Source organism: Merops nubicus, unplaced genomic scaffold, assembly GCF_000691845.1.
Source record: "Merops nubicus isolate BGI_N331 unplaced genomic scaffold, ASM69184v1 scaffold270, whole genome shotgun sequence".
In the NCBI taxonomy this organism is placed as follows: domain Eukaryota; kingdom Metazoa; phylum Chordata; class Aves; order Coraciiformes; family Meropidae; genus Merops; species Merops nubicus.
In genome coordinates this window covers 4,380-25,598 of record NW_008584579.1, presented here as the reverse complement: position 1 = coordinate 25,598, position 21,219 = coordinate 4,380, and the positions used below count along the sequence as shown (strand labels likewise).

General features: G+C 40.5%; 1 protein-coding gene across 1 annotated transcript; it reads left to right on the top strand.

Annotated features, from left to right (window-relative positions):
- The first annotated feature begins 5,586 nt into the window (after positions 1 to 5,586).
- SESN3 (sestrin 3) lies at positions 5,587 to 18,582 on the top strand. The gene is made up of 10 exons (XM_008944470.1): positions 5,587 to 5,595; positions 6,136 to 6,201; positions 9,165 to 9,362; positions 10,106 to 10,288; positions 10,665 to 10,901; positions 12,429 to 12,570; positions 14,790 to 14,905; positions 16,981 to 17,171; positions 17,535 to 17,679; positions 18,496 to 18,582. The coding sequence occupies exons 3-10, from the start codon at positions 9,168 to 9,170 to the stop codon at positions 18,580 to 18,582; spliced, it is 1,296 nt and encodes a 431-aa protein (XP_008942718.1). The 5' UTR covers positions 5,587 to 5,595; positions 6,136 to 6,201; positions 9,165 to 9,167.
- The last annotated feature ends 2,637 nt before the right edge of the window (positions 18,583 to 21,219 follow it).

Sequence of the window (21,219 nt, the reverse complement as noted above, 5' to 3'; positions counted from 1 at the left end):
GAGGAATTGCTGTTGGACTTCTGCTGCCTGACCATCCATCTTGGGTTGGGTAGAAATTGCTGCCCTTTGGTTTCTAATTAGTGTGGATTGTGTTCTTAATAGCTGGTGGAGGGATGGGAACTTGGGATAGGCTTCCTTTTATTGTGTGAAATCCAAAAGAGCTGTAACCTGTTACCAAAGCAAAAGCTCCCCATCAATTGTACTGTACTGGCTGTCTTCCCAGCTCTTTGCACCACTTCATCAGCTGTTAGGCACAAAGATGGCAAATTCTTAATGTTAAATATGACTGGTTTAAGTATTTTGAAATGCTGTTCCACAAAAAAGATGTCCTACTGTTTGACTTCCTCTGCTAATTTTCATTTTTATTGCTTAGCTTGCATTTTTGGAGTTGTACAGCCTGTTAAGAGGAAGAAACCATTGCAAAATCACTTGAAATATCCGTAACAAATAACTGTAGGCTGGGACTTTTTCTTCATGAACTCTTTAACATTTTGACATTGTTTGTTCTGCACATTTCTTTTATTGCTTCTGGAGATACGTCCTGTGTTTAATTATAGGAATGGATCAGTCATAAAGAGGACTTCTGCACTGTTAGCAAATAAAGTCTTGTGCATCATTCAAGTTATTTCTCTTCATATATTCTCTTTTGTCTCTCAGCTTTTTTTTCTCTACAGAAATTGTTTTGAAAGACAGGACACCCAACTTTTGCTCTTCTCATACATGTCCGCATTTCTGAAGTTGCAGTGCAAATTTAATTTGAGATTAATTGCACACATATTCTGAACTATAAAGCTCTTTATTTTATTGTACTAGATAGCATAACTTTTCTTTCTGATTTATCAATAAATGTTTTTCAATAAATTTCAAAATTTCACAGCTTTGATGAATATACATTTTTGTTCTTGTCAATCAGAACCTCCCAGGACTACTGATATGTGAAGGGAGGTAAACTGTGTCTATTTGGTTTTCCTTTTAGTCAGCAAGTCTGTGTAGTGTTAAATATTATAATAATCCTATATAAATCTATTAAAAGTGTTTAAGTTTCCACCTAAAATGAATTTGATGTCATTGTAAACTCCTGACACATTTCTAAATGGCTCTTCCTCTACAAAATTAGGTGGATAAATTAAAATGCCACTGGGCATACGGAGAAATAAACAAAATCCCTCCCACATCCTAAGGAAATATTTAAATAATAATAGTAGTTAAGACACAATCAATGTTCAGATACCCTTTTTTTTTTTTCTTTCATGCTTTCTTCTGTCTTCAGCAAAGTTAGAATGAGCAGACGGTCCAGCATGACTTAAAATTACGTTTGATGTCACTGAAACACAGAGCATTTGATGGTGATGGAGCAAGTGGAGGTAGACCCTGTTCCACAATCCAAGAACCAGAAGTGGAAATGTGTTCAGTGGGTGACAGTGGGAGCAGGAGAAACCAGTTTGTTGGCAGGGTTTTAACCAGCATCAGTAGTAGGTAATGTTGCCTGGACCACATGAACTAAAATGTGAGGAAGGCATTTGTGCCTGTCGGACTGAAAACCAAAAGTGGGCTCGACAGCAGTCCATGAGGTTGAGTTCATGTATTTTAGTTTTGAAGAACGGTAAGAGAAATCTGAGAGTGGGACAAAACTGAGCCCTTTGGGGAGATTCAGCACTAGACAGGGATCCTAAACCCAGTTCTCCACTTCCACCCAGGTGTCCCAATGGTTATTGCCACAGATGATAATGTGTATTGTAAAGAGATAGGCCACTGAATTTAAATAATAAAGAACCTTGGGAATGCTAGATAGTAGCAAAATTGCTTGTAGATTATATAATACAAGAAGAGTAATAAATATGTAATAAATAAGAACATACCCATCACCTTCCCCCCCCCCCAAAAAAAAACCCTCTGCATGTTTACGAAAAAGTTCCTCAGGAGAAGTTAATGTTGGGATGCCCTTAGGATTTATATTTGATGTAGTGCTGTTTTTTATCCTAGTGTCTTTATAGTGGTGCCCATTTTTGCTGAAGTGGAGGCTCTGAGCCCTTTCATGGGTGTTTCCTGGCCACATGCACTGCTCTGGGAGTTCACAGGGACACAAGTGGCAGCATTGCCACAGCTCGCAAAATTGCCTCTTGAGGTGCAAAATGTTTCTCCCCAGTGGTTTTTGGTTTGGTTTTTTTTTCTCCCCTCCCAGTTTCAGCATGACCACCTTGATGTCAAGTTTAGGATGAGTTAGCTTTTGTGCACCACGTGTGCGGGAAGCCCCCGTACATCCTCATCAGTGCAGCCACTTGCTTCTGGCCTGGGCTTTCTGCATTCCTGGGCCTCCAGAAGTGCTTCCTAAACCAGCTGTTCGATCACCCCTGCCACTTAGCCACTCATTTTCAAATAAAACAGCCTCCTTTGACAGCTTGCTAAAAATACCCATTTCTTTAAAGCCTGAGGATGTGGTGACTCATGTCATAGTGAAGAGGAAGAAAGGTTATTTCTTTTGCTTTAGGCTTTGGGAGGAAAGCCACTGTGCTGTCCCAGCTCTGGCTCCTCCTTGGGCCTCATGGTTGTGTGGCCACCTGGGCGGCTCTGGCATCCCTTCCTTTGCCACAGCAGCTCAGTGGCTGTTTGCGATGAGGCGCCATGTCCCGGTGTCTGTGGCCTCTTGCCTCTGGAGGGAAGCTGTGTGGTCACTGCCACGACTGAAAATAAACCCATGAGATGGCAAGGTGCAGCTTTTGGCTCTGGGGGATTTGGGCAGAGCTCTCCCAAGGATGAAGGTGTCTCTTGCAAATTAGACATACAAATAGAATTAGTTCCACTTCATCACCGTTAAAATTCCTCGTATTTAGCTCCTGACACCATTGTAAGTGCAGCTTACGGACAGAAAGCAAGTCGCAGCTAAAGCATGCCCAGAGACCTGATTTTTCAGGAGTTCCTGCAGCAGCCCTCCTGTGGTCTGCAGAGGTCTCGTTCTGCTGCCTGACGCTGCAACACACTGCTCCAAAACCTGCTTCTAAGCTCTGGTTTGCGGTGGCCCCTCTCCCAGTAACCTGCCCAGGCTCAGTTTTCTCTGCTTGTCTTTGGAGCTCTTCATCATCTGTTTCCTTCCGAAGAAGCACCCCCCAAAAAGGCGCTGGTCTTAATGTAGATGAACATGGTTGGAAACCTTTCGAGGTAACTTGTTCCTACCCAGGCAGTGCCTTTCTGGAGGAACACGAGGCATAAAATGGCTGGTATATGGACATACAGCATTTCAGTTGCTGAGCAACCTGTTTCTTGCTTCAGCCACTTAGCATAAGAATCCAATTTCATACTAGATATTTGGGACCCTGGCTGACTTAGCAGTAGCTAGTGTAACCTGCAAACTAGTTGGACAGGAACATGAACCCGCTTTCTTGGCAAACAAGAAGCTTTGAAAGAACTTTCACCATAAAGGGCCATATATCTGCAGCGTTGCTTTCTAATTGCCATACATAGTTTTTCGTATTTGGGTTCTTTGGTAGACCTTAAATCACTGCTCTAGATAAAGTATGCCCAGAAGCAGTGGCTCTTATCTAAAGCTCAACAAAGCCGACGTTATCTTTGTACTCGTAAACTTCCCATGTTTTTATTAATAGCATCCTGAGAACTTGTGCAACCAGATGATGTTTGCTCCTTTTCTTCTGACAAGCTTGTTTTAACCAGTTTTAATAAAATAAAAGCTTTGGCATAAGAAAAAACAACCATTTGTGTTGATGGAAGGGAAGAGTATACACTTCTAATATAGAAAAAAATCCATCTCCCTGGAACTGTGCTGTGATTAGGCTCACCAACGTTAGCTACCCTGTTCGAGATTTTGGGGTTTTATTCTTGTTTTAGCTGTTTTGTCTGGTTTTTCCAAGCTTCTGTTTTTTAGAACTGCCACCCCCCAAAAGGAGCTGTTTCTTGACCTTTTTATAATGTATTTAACACATCTCATTTTTCATGTCTGACTATCTTTTTGGCTTTCTGTCGTCATTCACAGGGATTAATTGGAGATACTTGACTACGTTCATCCACCCAAGGACTGTTCGTCCTTTCCTTCTCAGCAGTAGCTTATCTACAAGGTCAAAGGAGCAATAGCAGTCACAGTGAGCAAGGAAACAGGGAAACAGAGCCCAGATCCTGCTAGAAGAAGCATATGCATTTTTTTTCCCTGGTCTGGCCTCGAGAACCAGCATTGCAGAGGGTGAAGAAGCAGGGTATAGGTCAGAGAGAAAGATGGAGAAGGCAGTGGTTTGTTTAGCTGTGGCTTGGACCTGGGCTCCAGCAAGAGCTGACAGTTTGCGGCTATCCAGGTTGTCTGATGCGCACAAGCTGCTTCCTCCAGATTATTCAGTATGAAGTGAAGGTTTTAAACTCTAGTATCCAGATAACCTTCATAAAACAAGTGAAATGCAACCTTAATACTAATCTTGGAAAGCATTTATTTTTTAAAAGTTTGCAGAAATAAGTGGCTGCTGGCAAGATTGTGTATTTAAAGCTGGAAGGTGTCTTCCTGACATTGTGTAGCTGTGTGAGGAAGGGGTTGCATGTGCAGACACCCAGCCTCTATACACCCTTTTTTCTTACCTTAGACTGAGTACATTTGATTCATAAGAAGTATTTTAAGGGATTTGGGGGATGTGACAGCAGGCAGCAGTTGCAGTAAATAGTCTCCTGTCTGCTGGGCTTCACACAGTAGATCCAGCTTATTTCTGCATTTTTTTTTTCCAGCTAATTATTCCGAAGTCACAAATTTAATTGTCCTGTGAGAATTTGCTTTGGAATATCTTTCCTGAGTAATCACTGCTGATTTTTGCATATTTTTGCATAATCAAATTTAGGATATTTTTAAGGAGCAGGACAGTATTTACACAGATCTAGGAGCTTCATTTTCTTGTATGCTCCTTCAGGAACTGGTGCTGCTGTTTGTTGTGCACATGGCAGTTAAGCTTAAGCTACCCTGGTAGAGGTATTTAAGGGTCATTTGTTATGGAAAATCTCAGACTTTTATGTTAGGGGCATGAAATATTTAGTATGCAAATCCAGTGCTGCTGTTGATGAATAACTAGGAGTCACCAATGCTGCGGTGCAGTCAGGGACTTGAGAAATTGTGCAGCCCTAGTTTCCAGGTAGGTGGATTATAACCCTAAAGAAGAAAAGAAGAAAATACAAGAAGCAGCTGCTTTAAATTGCTGCAAGGGAAATTCAGGTTGGACATTAGGAAAACTTTCTAACAATCTGAGGAGCTGAAATAAATGACCCAGGGTGACAGGGGAACCCCCAGGAGAGTGTTTAAGAGGAGGCTGGACCAGCATTGCTCAGGAATGATGTGGACGGTGCAGTTCCTGTCCCTAGTGAATCAGAGGAGCTGCAGCTACCCAAGGTCCCCTTCATCCATGTCAGCAGCCATGCCGTGAAAGCCTCCTTTCTCTTAGTTCATTTTCTTATCCCTAAGAAATCAAGAAAATCCTCTGGCTCTTGTTATGCTGTCTGACCATTCTGTACTAATGTCCCCTCCTCAAAGGGCGTTTCATGACTCCTAGCTGGGGTCTGCACACCAAGGCTTGTACTGCGTGTGGTGTTCTCCTCGGGGCTCGGCTGCTGCGTGAGGTGGCCATTTCATCTGGCTTCTAGAACAGGTCCTTAATTGGCTCTTGCTGGTTTGCATGGACTGTGCTTTTTGTGCCAACATTTGGCACACAAATGTTCACACTCTTCTGAACACTGAGGATCTTGTTAGATGTTGCTATTGAAGAAAACAACATCTTACAATTTCCCAAGTGTGGCTTTTTACCCCCTCTGGTTTCCAACCTTCCATCCTGTAAATGGCTAATTTTAGCAACGTGCCAAATGTTTTATTATTGTTGTCTATGTATCGTCAAGCTGGTCTATAAACTAAGCAGGATTAGATTTGTGGGGTTTTCTGTCTTACCCCTTGCCAAAACCAGTGCTGTTCATTGACACAAACTACAGGGGATGCAGAGCTGATCTGACCAATGCAACATGGTGGCTTCACCTCCTTAGTGGGCTGTAGAACACCCAGGTGGCCTTCGGAAGAATAACTCTAGGCCTTGAAGATCTCATCTTATGAGATAAAACAAATTATCATGTTATTCCTGATGCTGACTGAACTATGTGACTGTTTTTCAGGAAAAAAGAGTACAAGTCTCCCCACCATCGACAAGAGGACCAAGTGCCTTTATACCAGAGAATGAGGTAAGTTTGTGGTCAGCTGGACCTGGCACGTGATAGCCTTGAAAATGAAAATACTGAAGAGCAGTTTTACAGTCCTGCTCGTCCTGTGGTACCGAGATGAGCTCCTTTGTGAGCAAAAGAGATGGTTTCTCTGGAGCAGTTCTTACATGGTGCATGAGAACCACCCTGACCTTTGACACAAGTGCTGCTCTTTGAATCTTTTTGGTCACCATCACTCCTGCAGACAGCCATGAGTGCTGGCTCTACTCTTCTCCTGGGGGATGATCACTTGTTACTCATAATGCCAGGCCTAAGGGGAGGCTTATCCAGTGCTGCAGTGGTAGGTTTATATAGCTCTCAGGACACTGTCTGACCTTCAGTTTGAGAGAACCTGAAAATATGACTTAACTCCTTAGACCGTAACTGTGGCTCTTGAGAGAATTTATGGTTCAAAGGTACAGTTTGACTTCAAACTCAAGATTTCTGCCCATGATTTAATGTTCAGCTTAAGCCTTGATTTGCAGCCTGCTGCAGTAAGTAGAAAGTCTGTTAAGGTGATGTTCTCCTGCGATCTTGGTCTTCACAGAGTATTTTTTATTGATCAATTATTTATTTAGGATGGCCAGCTATAAAACCAGGACTTTTGTTTTGTTTTAAGTAGTTGCGAAGGGCAGATAATTCACATACGAGAAGAGCCAAAAAGACATTTTGAAATATGAGATAGCTGCTACTCTCTCTTTTAATGTAGTTTCTATACATTTATACAATGGCAAGGTTGGAATTTAAAAACAAATGTAATGAAGCAAAAAGAAAGAGAGGTCAAAAAAAGTCTTTTAGGCCTTGGGAAGCGGGGAGCAAAATTAATTCCAGCCAGCCAAACTTGTGAAGAAGACTTCCCTTTCATAGGAAATATGAGATGAAATTGTGATGCCAAACTTTGTAATGGCTTAATTTTTCTCATAAAATCAATAGTTGTATAAAAAGTAGAAGAATGTAGTTAACATATTTTGAGACAATCATTAATAAATTTCTTTCATAGCTGGTACACTTGGTAAGGTGTTAGCCAAAGGTGCAGAAGAAATCACTGAGTAGCTCTCAGAGAGGAGTAACGCCAGTGATTGCTCAGTACAAGCAGGGACCCTCCACCTCTTGTGGAGGAACTATTCAGAATCAAGAACAAATGTTAAATATTGTTTGCTAAGCCAGGGATGACGTTTTTTTGCCCGTTCTTGGCACAAAGTAATACCGTGGATAGGAAGGATGTAGTTGGAGATACAAGTAACACACTGAACATCTCACAAATCTTGATAACTCTACTTGTGTCAAGGCTTCCTTCATGGTCATAATGGAAGGAATATGGACAGAGCACTAACAACTTGGTTGTAAAGGTTCCTATTAAAGTGCCATAAGGCTTTACAAGCAGAATAAAAAAACATGTTTGTGAATCCACAGATGGTAATAAATCAGGAGGAAGTACATATGCAGTATGAAGAAGATAGTAATATAGTGGGGATAAATCTCAGAAGCAATAAAAACATACTTACAGTGCAGTCCTGCAGGATTATATTTCAATTACATTAGCAAAATTTCTCCTCCTTAACTTGTACTGCTACAAGGAAAACTCCTGACAAACTGGAGAAACCTTACCAGCAACCAGATGTTTTCTCCAAGAAACTACTTCATGAGACAAAGATGTCTTAAATACGTGGGAGATACACTTGCTGAAAAATAAGGGGGACCCCTTGCAGTGGAGAGAGGGGCATACTGTAATAAGTGAAATGATCTCTGATGTGTGAATAAACTTAGGATGGTAAAAACATTCTTAAGGAGAATTGAGGAGGCAGCATTTTGGTTATAAAAACCACAGAAAAGCTGCCATATTGAAGAGCTACACAAATAAAAATGATGGGGCTGCCTAACTGCATAGCTGCTTTTTCCCTTTCTTCTTGAGAAAAACAGGGAGCTACGGTGGTGCAAAGTGAAAATGTAGTGTGGTCCTTATGTTTCCTTGTATGTAACTTTTATATAAGTTTTGATGGAAACATATTTGAGACATGGTCCATTCATCAGCCCATCATAAAGAAAGAAAATGTGTTTTAAATGCTGTGTCTTCTTTTAGGCACTTTCTATCCTCATGTGCAGTAAACCAGCTAAAATGTTTCCTCATTTCATGGCGTTTGCAATGGTAAGCTTGGCTGATTTAATACTCTGTAGTTTCAGAATAAATACCGAGTATTCTTGGTTTTTGTTTGTAGCTTCAGTGGTGAACATGTTGAGAATGGCTGTTCTTGGTGATAAACACTGAGTAATAGCACTGATACTGTGTCAGGGCTTGCAATGCAAGAGGTACTTACTCTTTGCTGTTTCATTTCATCTTGTGCCCAAGGTTTGGATTGGTTGGAAAAATTAAAGAACAGCTTTTGTTTAAAGAAAGCATTAAATTTCTATTCTAAATAATGCCTGAGTGTTATAGACAAATTAGCATGTGATCTCCTCTTCAATTAGACAGGCACAGAAGGGGTAGATTGCCAGGCTGTTTCTACAGTTTGGTTACATAACCCAGTTCCTCTCTCCATTAGTTCTGAAACTGGTTTTAGGGTGAATGCTTGGGAGGTGTGTGTCTACACAAGCTGACTTCCATAAAGACTTCCATTTAGCTTTTGCTTACTTCCAGCTCTCTGTACAGGTTTGACATTAAACACCTGCCAGTTTAACCGTTTTGGAAAGATCGACAGAAAAATGGTTGATTTTTTACAGAAACATACTAAAATAACAGAGGTACAGTGTAAAGTGCTCTTCAGTTCTCAGTATACAAGTTGTATTTGCACACATGCAAGTGTGCATATTTACAAATAGACATCTGTATCTCCAGCATTCCCTTTCAGTTGGTACACAAGCAAACCTTCCATGCTGCGCTATGAGTCTCTCCATGGCTAAAGCTAGAGAAAATCTCTTTCTAAAAGTTTCTCCATTTTATTTTTAAGGTTATGCAAGCAAATGGTTTGGATGAACGTACTAATCTTCTCGTGGAAGAATACTCTACGTCTGGTCGCCTGGACAACATCACACAGGTCATGAGCATCCATACTCAGTACCTGGAGTCTTTCCTCCGCAGCCAGTTCTACATGCTGCGCATGGACGGGCCCCTTCCTTTGCCCTATAGGCACTACATTGCTATCATGGTACGTACCAACAGGCTACATATTCCCTCCTGCCACCTTGTGTATTTCAAAAAAAAAAAAAAAAAAAACGGACTTCAGAAAGGATAGACTAGTGTGATATTTTGGCAGGGGGTGAATTTTTATAGTAGATTTTCATCAGAATAAAGCATGCCTAGCCAGAAGGTTTTCCTTGAGAAGGGAGAGTTGGCAACGTACATGTTTCCCTGTTTTCCACAGCAATACACTTCTCACATGCCCACGAAAGTGAGGTTTTGCAGACAGCAGTTAAAACTGTGTAAACCTACTTCTGGGTGTTTAACTGTCAGTGCACAGCCGCATATTGAGATGCAGTGCACTCAAGTCGCAACAAATTCTTCGTGGACACTAGGAGAGCAATTTTTACCATGAGGATGTTGAGACATTGCAGCAAGGCTGAAGAGAGGTCGTGTGGTCTCCATGGGTGGAGTTCATGTCTGGACAAGGCTCTGAACAACCTGGTCTGAATCAGTCCTGCTGTGAGCAGGGGGTTGGACCAGGTCTTCTCTAGAGATCTCTTCCAACCTAAATTAGATACTGTACAAAGTAATCAAACGTGTTTTTATTGGAGAATCCTCCATACCGTACAGAAATGCATTGCAATATAAAACATGGCCCTTTGAAATGGAATATTTTTGTTTTGTGTTAGTAACCTGTCTTCCACCTGCAGCAAAATCAGATTGTGTGCTAATGTGCAGCACTTTTCCCTCTGTGTTTAATTATTCCAGGCTGCTGCCAGACATCAGTGTTCCTACCTAATAAATATGCACGTCGATGAGTTTCTGAAGACTGGCGGGATTGCAGAGTGGTTGAATGGTTTAGAATACATTCCCCAAAGACTGAAAAATCTGAACGAAATAAACAAACTGCTTGCACACCGGCCCTGGCTGATCACGAAGGAGCACATCCAGGTACCTCGGAGCTCATGCCCTGCAGGAGCAGTAAACGTCCAGTGCTAAGAACTGCACAAGTGTCTGGTTAGGCTTCATTACCGTGAGTTAAAAAATTCAGGGAGGTACTGGAGCATCGAATAAGCCAATAAATCCTTCTGTTTGACAAAGCCAACAAGATTTACTTTGTAGAAATAGCACTGCCTAAAAAAGCCCTGACTGAAAGGAGCTAATATATTAGGTGTCTTTTTTTATCCAGTGAGGGTTTGTATGCAAGAGGAATACGGTATTATTAGAAGAGAGGAGTTGATCCCTTTTTAAAATGCATAGTGTTTTACAGAAAAGCTGGGGAGCAAAAGAAATTTTACATTTACACGTTTTTTTATTCTCATTTCAGAAACTTGTCAAGACTGGGGAAAATAATTGGTCTCTTCCTGAACTGGTGCATGCCGTTGTCCTGTTGGCACATTATCATGCCTTGGCAAGTTTTGTATTTGGTAGTGGCATTAATCCAGAGAGAGATCCGGATACATCTAATGGAGTCAGACTTATAGCAGTCAACAACTTCTGTGTCTGTGATCTTGCCAATGACAACAACATAGAAAATGCATCTCTCACAAGTAGCAACTTTGGGGTTAGTGTTGCAAGAAAATTCTTTTGCTTGCCTCTGTTTTGCATTAGAAAACTTTCTTTATTCTTTCCTGTTCCAATTTCATCATAGTTTGAAGGTTTTTGTCTGTTTTACTGGAATAATGCTTCAGTCTGGTAACTCTTTACATTCAGTCTAGCAGTTTTCAGTGTAGTCCATTGAAAACCACACTGTAACGGTGAATAGTAGTCAGAGCAATGTGATTTTAACAGTTAAACTCACAAACCTTTGGAAAAGACTAAAACTTTGCTTTCAGCCTAAAGTCCCAGTTTCTTCTGATAGTGTGTCTCTGACTGGAGCATTGTGTCATCCATGTTCCTAACATATGGAATGAAAAAAAAAAAATGGGGGAAAAAAAAAAAAAGTCAGAAGAAGAATTTTGACTTCAAGGCCTACAATCACAAACCAGGTCAATTCTGAAACACTTCCATGTAGGTGGGACAAAATGCCTGAAATAAAATTAGTTAATTCCTCATGATGGGGTTCTAGTCTTGAATCAACCAACAGGTACTAGTTAATTCCCTTAAACGTGGAACTTTTTTTCTGAAAATGCCTCTGTAATGCTTTGAAGACGTGTCCTTGAATTAATGCCAGTTGATGACTTAGCCTCATCAACTTTTGGTGAAAGATTTGGATTATGAGCAAAAGATGCATTTTTTGAAAATTTGCACTACAATGTGAACCTGTGATCAGTCAGTTCAACTGCTGTATCTTAAATTTCTGGGCTTTAAGACATGCTAGCTCAAAATCACTGGGCTATCTTATTGCCCATTTGTAGCAGGCAAAGGGCTGCTGCTGACTCTGTGCTGCTTGTTAAGCTGTGAGTAGCATACTAGGAAACAATTGTAGCTGTGTGCAGAAGAACAGAATCAAAAGGAAAAGATGGAAAAGAAAAAACAATTTTATGAAAAATCTGAATGATAAGTACAGATCACAGAATCCCAAACTTTTATGTATTTCTAGTAGAGAGGCCTGTTTTCCTTACAAAAGCACAAAAAAGAGTGAACATAATGGTTATTTTGATCACATGTAATGAAAAGAAACAGAAAAAACCACTGCTTTGCTGTCTCAGGTTGTGTTCCTGCATTGCAGTGTTGCACAATATCTCTTCAGAAACATATTTTGCATTACTAATAGACTGAAAAAAGTTACTTAGAAGTTGTTTTCTGGTTCACCAGGGCCCACAGATGGCTTTTCCTGAGCCATCTCCATGGTGGAATATACATTATAAGCAACTGTGGTTTCCACATTCAAACACCACCTCTTCCACTGTTATTCCCACTGCAGTAGATTACTGGAGAGGTTTGAGGAACACTTCCCAGCTCCCTTCTGCTGACTGTCTGAAAGCTGTTTGCCTGCACCGTGTGTGACAAAATGAAGCACGTTCTGGCTTGAGTTTTGTGGTTGCTGCTCCTGTCTGTGTTTGAGAACGGTTGTTGTCAAGCATGAAATCCGAAGATGACACATGCTGTCTATCTTCTAATTTCGCAGAATGTCACGGTGTTTTTGCAGATTGCAGATTCTTTAAGTGAGCTGGAGGCCTTAATGGAAAGGATGAAGAGGCTACAAGAAGATAAAGAGGACGAAGAAGCCTCTCAGGAAGAAATGGCAACTCGCTTTGAAAACGAGAAGAAGGAGAGTCTGCTAGTAATTAGTGGAGGTATTTGTGCTTTTCCAGTGCCCTTTTGTTTGTGCTTTGTAAGAGCTAAACACTTGAGGCCAGTTCAGTGGCTACAACGTTTTCTGTCCATTTCTTTATTCTAGCTCTTGGTCTAGTAGGAGTGTAGTAAGGGTGGTCCTGTCATTTGCCTCATCTGCTTAAGATTTCTTGATTGGCAAATAAGACCATCCTTTTTGCTACTTAAAATTTAGCTTTTGTATATAAAAAAAAAAAATAGCCTGTAGGCTTCTTTAAAAAGTTGGATGTACATTTCTCTTTCTTTATATCCTCTGTATCTTCAACTTCATTCATTCATGTAAGAATTCAGTAATTTTTCACAGTTTTAAGTTCTTCAGATGTGGCATTTAGTTCAAGAAATAGATCAGGATGAGACTCAACTTCTTTACTATTTACATCTGGAAAGGACATTTGTAACTGGCTGTTCTAAGTGATCACACTGCTGTTCCACTGCCTGTGTTGTGATAGAGATACTTAGCATTTTTTTTTTTAAATTCTTAATTAGTGTTCAAAACACTGAACTGAAAGCTTCTTTTCAGATATTCTTTATATGCTCTGGAGGCCTTCATCTCTAACAAACCATACAATGAAATCTCTTTCCCATAAGCAGGAAGGTGGGATGTTTTTCCAAATAAAGTTTTTGAAGAAAGAATACTATTAAGACAATCAGAATCTCCAACCATTTCCTCATAGTAGAGGCTAGTTGAAGATGATAGCTTGTGTCTCTTTAAGAAGTGACCCATAAAATGCTTCACATTTTCCTGTCACTGTTCTTTGTGGATTTGGATCTTGGTAGCTTCAGATCAGACATGTTTGAAGGTATCTTAAGTTTTTGTGCACTAAGCCCAAAAGGGAGGAAGAAGGTATTGTGGATCAGCAGAGAGATTGTTTTGTGGCTGTCTAGGAACAAGGAAAATCTCTGAAAGAAGATACATCCAGCAATGTCATGGCTGGATTTTAGGAAATAGGCATTGTTCGTTCCTGCTTGATTTTTTCCTTGATCAGACAGTATCAACAGTGCAGATAAACTGGCACCCGTTACAGTCTCATTATCAACTCTGGAGTTCCACGAGTCTCTGCAGTGTCAGGCATAAAAGGCAGAGGCATTGCTTAGGACAGAAGTTTTTTGATGGGGTTGCTGGTGCTTTGTTGACTTTCCTCCGACTTTGCCTTTTGCTGGTCTGAGTTGAGGATTCTCTCTCTGTTTTGAGCCTTTACCCTTTCATGAAATTCAGTCCTTCTCAGGGGAGAGGAGTGTATGTGTGCAGGTTTTCTGTTCTTCACTGAGTATTTGCTGCAGCAGATGCAGTGCAAGCTTCTTCCTACGCAGTTATGTTTTGATTGTTTAATGAGGTAAAAAGGAGATAAAGCATTTCTGCATTCTTAGGTTAACTGACTTTTCAAGGTGCTAACAGTGGACATATGGCAACTGTCCTGTCAATGGATGTGGAAGCAAGCCAGGATTCTAACATCAGGGTCAAATGCAGTCAGCTGTGCAGCAGTCAACTTCTGCACAGGTAGTTACACAATCAAGCCACCTGTTTGTTCAGGAGGGAAAGATTGATCCCTGATGCAGAACCTGTGCTTGCTTAGTGACACATTCTGGAGCTCTCTGAAGATGCTTAGTTACTGGAGTTTCTGGCAGAATTTCAGCCTGATGTACTACAGAGCTCTTTGCTTTCCTATAATCTTCAGCTGATATTTACAATTCGAAGTGTTGCATTGCTTTCTGGCTGCTCATACTCCAGGTTATAGAACAGAGCTGGTGTAATTCCTGGCACCACACCTGCTCAGCAGAGCAATCCTGTTGTCAAGGGTACATTTTTCTGTTTTCTTACCCTAGCACAATGACTTCACTGACAGGATTCATCTTCCTGATTTGAGATACCTAGCCTCACTCAGAAGTCAAGCGAGAGAAGAGCACACCTCCAGAGTGAAGTTTAGCCCATCTCTTCACATTTTGTAGAAGTATGTTAGCTGTTTGGTGTAGGCTGACATTTAGGTGGCTCCACAAAAGGTATAGACTCCATACAAGCAGATTTGGATTAAAATGTTTCTGTCCTTCATACTACCTTCTTCCTTGGCATAATTTCTAAAATGGTTAGAGAACAAGTCCTGTAGTAGAGCAGCAGCTGGAAGTCAGTGCTAACTGATGTGCTTGCCTAAAGCAAAGCATTTTGCTGCTTTATTCACAGCATTTGATGATGAAATAGTTTCTATGGATGTCTCCCGGTATATTGAAGATCCTGGGTTTGGGTACAAAGACTTTGCAAGGCGAGGAGAAGACCATCTGCCAACATTCAGAGCTCAGGTACCATCTCTTTTAAGTGCATTCGCTCAAAGAATATTTGTATGTATCATTACAGAGTGAATAGTGCAAAGTGGCTGTAGCCTGAGATGGGTCTTTTACTATTTCTGTCATTTTATCAAGAGTTCTTTGTCTGTGAGAGCAATTTGGTGAGTATCATTCTCATACATGCACCAAATCACTGGACTTTGAATGTCAGAAAATAAAAGGAGTTCTTAAATATGATTACTGAAGTTTGGGCTATATTTGAGTATTTTTTTTAGTGCTGTTGAAAAAACAGCATATACACTTTACCTCTACATTGTCTTACATATTGGCATCTCTTGCCATGGCCAAACTCTTTAACTTCTTCATAATATACATAACAGGAGGGATATTCTAGGTGGTTCTGTTTGAACTTAGAGAGTAGATCAGTCAGGAGTCTAGTAATAAACTGTAAGCAACAGGAGAAATCTTAAACCAAATCAGAGAACTTCAGTTAAAACAACAGCGGGTGCAGGAAAACTTCATGGTCAGAAGATGTATCTAAGACTGTAAAATAAAGAGCCCATGATCACTCTCAGGAAATGTATTTAGCTATATAGCAGTCTCTGCTGATCTGGATCACTTACTTTGTGGTCTTTATATGAGACTAAAGTAGGTAGATACTGCCAAAAAGAATAAGGCAGAGTCAGTGCCTATAAATCAAACGTTCTGCTTAACTACTTTAGGAGCAGCAAGCTGCCTTGGAAAAAAGCTCTACAGAAGGTGAAATTGGAACTAAAATGCCTCTGCTCCTAAATAAACAGGACAGCTTCTGGCCTATGTTCAAAGGAATCACCTTGATAATTTAACTTTATTAGTATGTCCTACTCATAAGCAATTAGATGTATACACCCACAGCCTCCTAAATGCTCTGTTATTAATGCTATTTAAATTGTAGTATCATCTCAAAATCCTGCAATAAATCCAATCCTTATTCTGATAAGACAGCCTTTATCTTTGAGGGTTTAAATTTAGGAAGAGAAAAAACTATTCCATACACAGCAGAATGTCTTTAAATACCTTTTTTCCCCTTTTTCATTGTTAGTATGGATTAACTGCTGTTAGTAAACAGTGCTTTCCACCTCCTGAGGCTTCTGGTTTTCAGAGGCTTTTGTGAAGCCTCAGGTGTCCTGGACAACTTGACAGGGCTGGTAGGTACAGAGCATTTTTCCCAAGCTTTTTGGTTGTTTGGCCTGGCAGCCGGAGGCCAAATGTGATGATGTGGTGTGTTTCAGATGTCACTGAATACCTCTGTGAGGCAGCTGCATGTTGTCCTATATACTCTCCTCCACTGTCCTAATCAAGCCAGTCCAGTAGATGTGCTCTAAAGTGCCTGGGTGAAGACTTTTGCCTACCAGAACCTCTTGAAAACATCCAGACACAGGAATGACGTGGAGATGATTCCCTCAGTTGTAAAGATGGCATCAGTGATTGAACAGTAGAACACTTGCCAGGGATGTGGGCACACCAGCATGTTCTTCTGTCCAGCCACAGCGTGGAGAGTGGCTGCAGGCTGCTCTGAAGCAGGGTCATTTTGCACTGCTGATGCCGTGCCACCACTTGGCAAAAAGTTCCCATTCCTGACATGAACAGGCAAGCTTGTATCCTTCCAAGCCTTTGGTCCTAAGACCAAAGCAGCCTGGATTTCATTAGTTTGTTCAAGGATTGTTCAGCACTTTGCCCAGTAATTGTACACTCTGGCTCCAAGTAAATGCTCTATTTTAACCTCAGAGGCCCATCCTGCATAGAACGACAGTGGTCAGAGTGGCACAGCAGACACTGGAAAACTGCCTCAGCACTTCAGGAGAAGCTCGGGGTTTTTTTCTCCTGTAGGCTAATGATACCCAGTTGTAGGTGGGGTGCTGCAATATGATATTCATTGCCAGGAAGCCTGGGGCAATGGAGCAGGTGATATCGATGAAGGCTTCAAAATCCAAATTTTCTAAAGAGAATAAAGTTACGACTAGCAGACAGCAAACACTAAGCTACAGAGAGGATCAGGTAAGGACTATCAGTTCATCTGTACATTTATATATTTCCTTCTCTTCCTGCAGGACTATACTTGGGAAAATCATGGCTTTTCCCTTGTAAACAGGCTTTATTCTGACATTGGGCATCTCCTTGATGAGAAATTTCGGATGGTGTATAACCTCACGTATAACACTATGGCAACCCATGAAGATGTTGATACAACTACCCTAAGAAGAGCTTTATTTAACTATGTCCACTGTATGTATGGAATCAGGTATGGACAAAAATCCCCTGGCTTAGGAAGGCATTTTAAACTGTGTAAACAGAATGGAAAATGAAACGGGTTGAGAAGCATGGTTTAGACTCCAGGTGTTGAAGTGGAGATGGTACCTCAGTCTGGAATTTGAGAGTGGTTTTTCTGGCGTATCAGTATAACTTTTGCTTCCAGGGGAGAAATGATTACAAATCAGGATGGAAATTATTACAGATGTCTTCTCTGGAGCTGTCCTGTATCCTTGGTTCACAAAAGACAAGATCCTAGTACTAACCATTTCAGATCCTGTGTTAGCAGGTGATTTTCCTGCCTGTGCAATAAACACAGTCCTAAACTTAAGAACATATTGCCTGTGTTATTTAGGTATGACGACTATGATTATGGGGAAGTTAATCAGTTACTTGAACGCAGCCTGAAGGTTTACATAAAGACAGTGACCTGCTACCCAGAGAGAACTACCAAGCGCATGTACGATAGTTACTGGCGCCAGTTCAAGCACTCTGAGAAGGTACGTGTCCCAGAGACCCCCGTGCTGCTCAGAGGTGAGAACACAGCCACACCGAGGAATGGCAGTGTCTCACAAACTGGTTTTAACCAGAGGAAAACAAATGAGAGCAATGCATGGAGTCTTAGATAGCAATTTTACAAAAATACTTCTTAGCGTATGGGAAATGGTGATTTTATTATTATTATTGTTGTTATTATTATTATTATTATTTTGAGTGACTTCTCTGTAAAATTGAACTGAAAACTGTAATAGAAAAGTGGATAAACTTGGGAACACAGAAGTCAGCTATGTCAATGCTTGATCTGGGGATCAAAAAAAGACCTTAACTCATATAGATCTATTTTACATATATAAAATCTTCATGGTATTTTTCATCAATAAAAATGTCAACGTGTCTTCAGATATCCACGTTAACTGCTTCCTATCAAGGGTTCAATGACTGTGTGCCTGCTAGTCTGTCTGGCTTGTAAACTACTCCTTATTCTGTGCTCCTCTATAGTGGTAGTAAAGAAAACAAAATACAATTCATAAATCGCTAATACAGTTAGGGCACAAAAATGGTTTTATTGGAACTTTTTAGATAGAAGATTGCTTAAAGCAGCAGTTGAGGCTAGCTCCTTGCAGTCCTAGGACGTTGTCTAGCATTGTCATACCACACATCTGTCTCAGGAGGAACTGGAGTCCTGCAGCAGCATGCAGGCAGGAAGGACAGTTTCTTGTAGTGATTACTTACTAAAGGTTAGAAATTTTAGCCTAAACAAATAAATGATGTTGCATTCAGAGGTGAACTAAATGGCTGGTTTTCCTTTTCAACAGGTTCATGTCAATCTGCTCCTCATGGAAGCCCGTATGCAGGCCGAGCTTCTGTACGCCCTTCGCGCCATAACGCGCCACTTAACCTGAAGCCCTGGCTGGGCAGGAGTGAAGGAGTTCTTACTGAGTATGTAAAGACCTTTCGAGATAGATACACACCAGAAGCTGTTTGTGATGTAGCATCAGGTTATTCAATTCTATAGTGTCAAAGTTTAGCCGTGCTTCGTGACGGCTGTAATGTGCAATGACGTGTTTTATTTTCTTGATGCTTAACATTACTAATGATAAGAAGCGTAACCCTGAGGAGCACTACTCTGCATTGTTTCCGGCTGGATTTCCGCGCAGGGGTCAGCATCCTGAAACTGGTTTTGTTATATCCAGTCCTAGCGCTTTGTTCTTTAAGCACCGGAGCAAAGTGCTTAGAGACTTCTTTTTCCAAGCAATCATTTTTCAGATTAGTGGAGTCCAGCAGAAGATGAGTCCTGCCTGTCCTGGGAACGTGCCACCACGTCGTGACTCGTGGCAGAGACGCGCGTGCTGCGTTGCGTTGAACGGCCCACTGGATTCCTCTGTGTCTCCTGGAGGCTGCTTGCCAGTCCCTGTCTTACTACAGCAATTGAAGGTGATGCCAGATGTGGATGCAAACATCGAGCACACTCTAATGTGAAATTAATCATGACAAATCCTACAGCATGCTACTGATGTGCGAAATTCATCTGCTTTCTTGTGCCCCCTCCCAAGAGAAGAGGCTTCACGATTTGCCATTTCAGCCACACTTACTGTGTTTCACTCATGTATAATCTTCTTTTACTGACCGTCACCCTCAGTTGTCCTTGCAATATCCACGCTCATCACATGTTGCAATTTGTTTAGTTGGCACCTACAAAGTTAATACACAGGCTGACCAAAAATAGGGTTGTGGATTTTTTTGCACTCTCTTCTTTCTCCATGTTTTAACTAAGGAAAGTAAAGGAAGGCTAGCATATCTGTTCTTTCATATTGGATGTATAGGAATTTATTTCCCATAACTTTTTCATAGCATGGAATTTTAATATTCAGAGTTTAAAAAGTTTCTATGCATTAGTGTGAGTGAACAAACGAAAAGTGCAATATTGAAAAAGAAGCAAGCTTTTTTCCCTATCATGCCACTGCTAAAGTGTCCTTCTTACATAGCCATAAAGAAATTTTAAAACCAAATTTCTTTATTGTCTAAGGCCTAGCAGTTTTGTTTTAGCTTTTACGGCTTAAGACAACCTGATACTGAGATGCCAAAGCATCCCCGAAACAAAGCAGTCTTGGACAACCAGTAATATTGGGGAAGGGAAGAAATAAGCTGCCAAAAATGTCACACTTTTGTGCTGTTTTCTGTTGCTTTCAACTAATTCTTAAGAGCACAAAATGTTGATATTTATAGCTTTATTTTGTATTGCATTTAATGAACCAGTGAAGTGCCTAAAGATGCTTAAACTTACCCAGTAGGATGCAAGTTGTCACTGCTTCAGCTTTTGTCTGTTGGTTTGGACTTTTCATATTTCTTTGAGGAGGGTGACCTTTACTTCTGTGTTGCATACATTCAAAACTACTTGGATAGGTTTATTTTTAATGTTCCATTGGATTATAGAAGTTAATACAGGATTTTTTTCATTGGTGGTTGCAGAATAGTTTTTCAAAAATACTATCAGTCCTATTTTAACACTTTTCATTGACAAAGTCATGGAGCAGGATGCTACTGAAGTTCGTTTTCTCTTTTCTTCCCTTTTCCTGATACATTGCTGTGACTTCGCATGTTGGTTTTTTCGCTTTATCTGTCTGTTCCAGAATGGAAAGCTAAATGATTGTACACTTCTCTGCACTTTCAGACTGCAGACTCTGCATGTGAAAACCTTTTGAGGAAGAAATCAGTAATTTTTTTTTTTTTTAATGTAACGTTGGCTATTTAGAAAAATACCTAATAGACAACATCAGGCTCTCTTCTGGAGAGAGCGTTGGGTAAAACATCAGATTTCTTTATCTTGTATAGCTAACTGCAAAGATTTCTCAGAAACATTGAGATGCTCATATGTGTGAACTTAAATTAACTTCCTAAGTTGTTATGATCCTTTTTTGTCCTTCTCATGACTGTAGTGGCCGTACCTAATGGCTTTCGTGCATAAAAAGTTTTGCTGAGAGAAGTTTTCATGCAATGCTTCTGCTTTTCTCAAGCGATGGGAACTGTACAGTAGTACTACTTTAAATTACTTTGCTTTGAAAAGTCATGTAGTTCTCAAGAAGCACAGTTGAGCTCTGGAGTAGAGTGAAACTGGGTTTGGGTATTGAATAGGAGAACTTAGTTTCCCTTCAGGACTGCAAAGACTCTTAGAATAGATTGAGTTTTACATTTGGAACATGAGTGCCTTTACTTCTTTCCTTATGAAATATATTGCCAGCTCAAATGCCTTCTGAGCAAAGTACCTGAGCAGATTTGAAATACAAAAACCAGAAATGGATTGCTTCATAAAATTTGTAGTAAACCAATGATTTCTTCTTTTTTTTTTTAAAGTTCCATTTCAAGTCACATATGGCCTGCAAGACATTCCACTGTAGGAAATGTCATTGTACAGCTAGTTTGCTTTTTCTCTGTTTTCTTAATATTAAATGCAAACTTGAAACTTCTGGAAATATTTTCCACGTGGCATCTTTTTTTTCAAAGTATTGCATTTACAGTGTAACAATTTATAGCATAGTTTT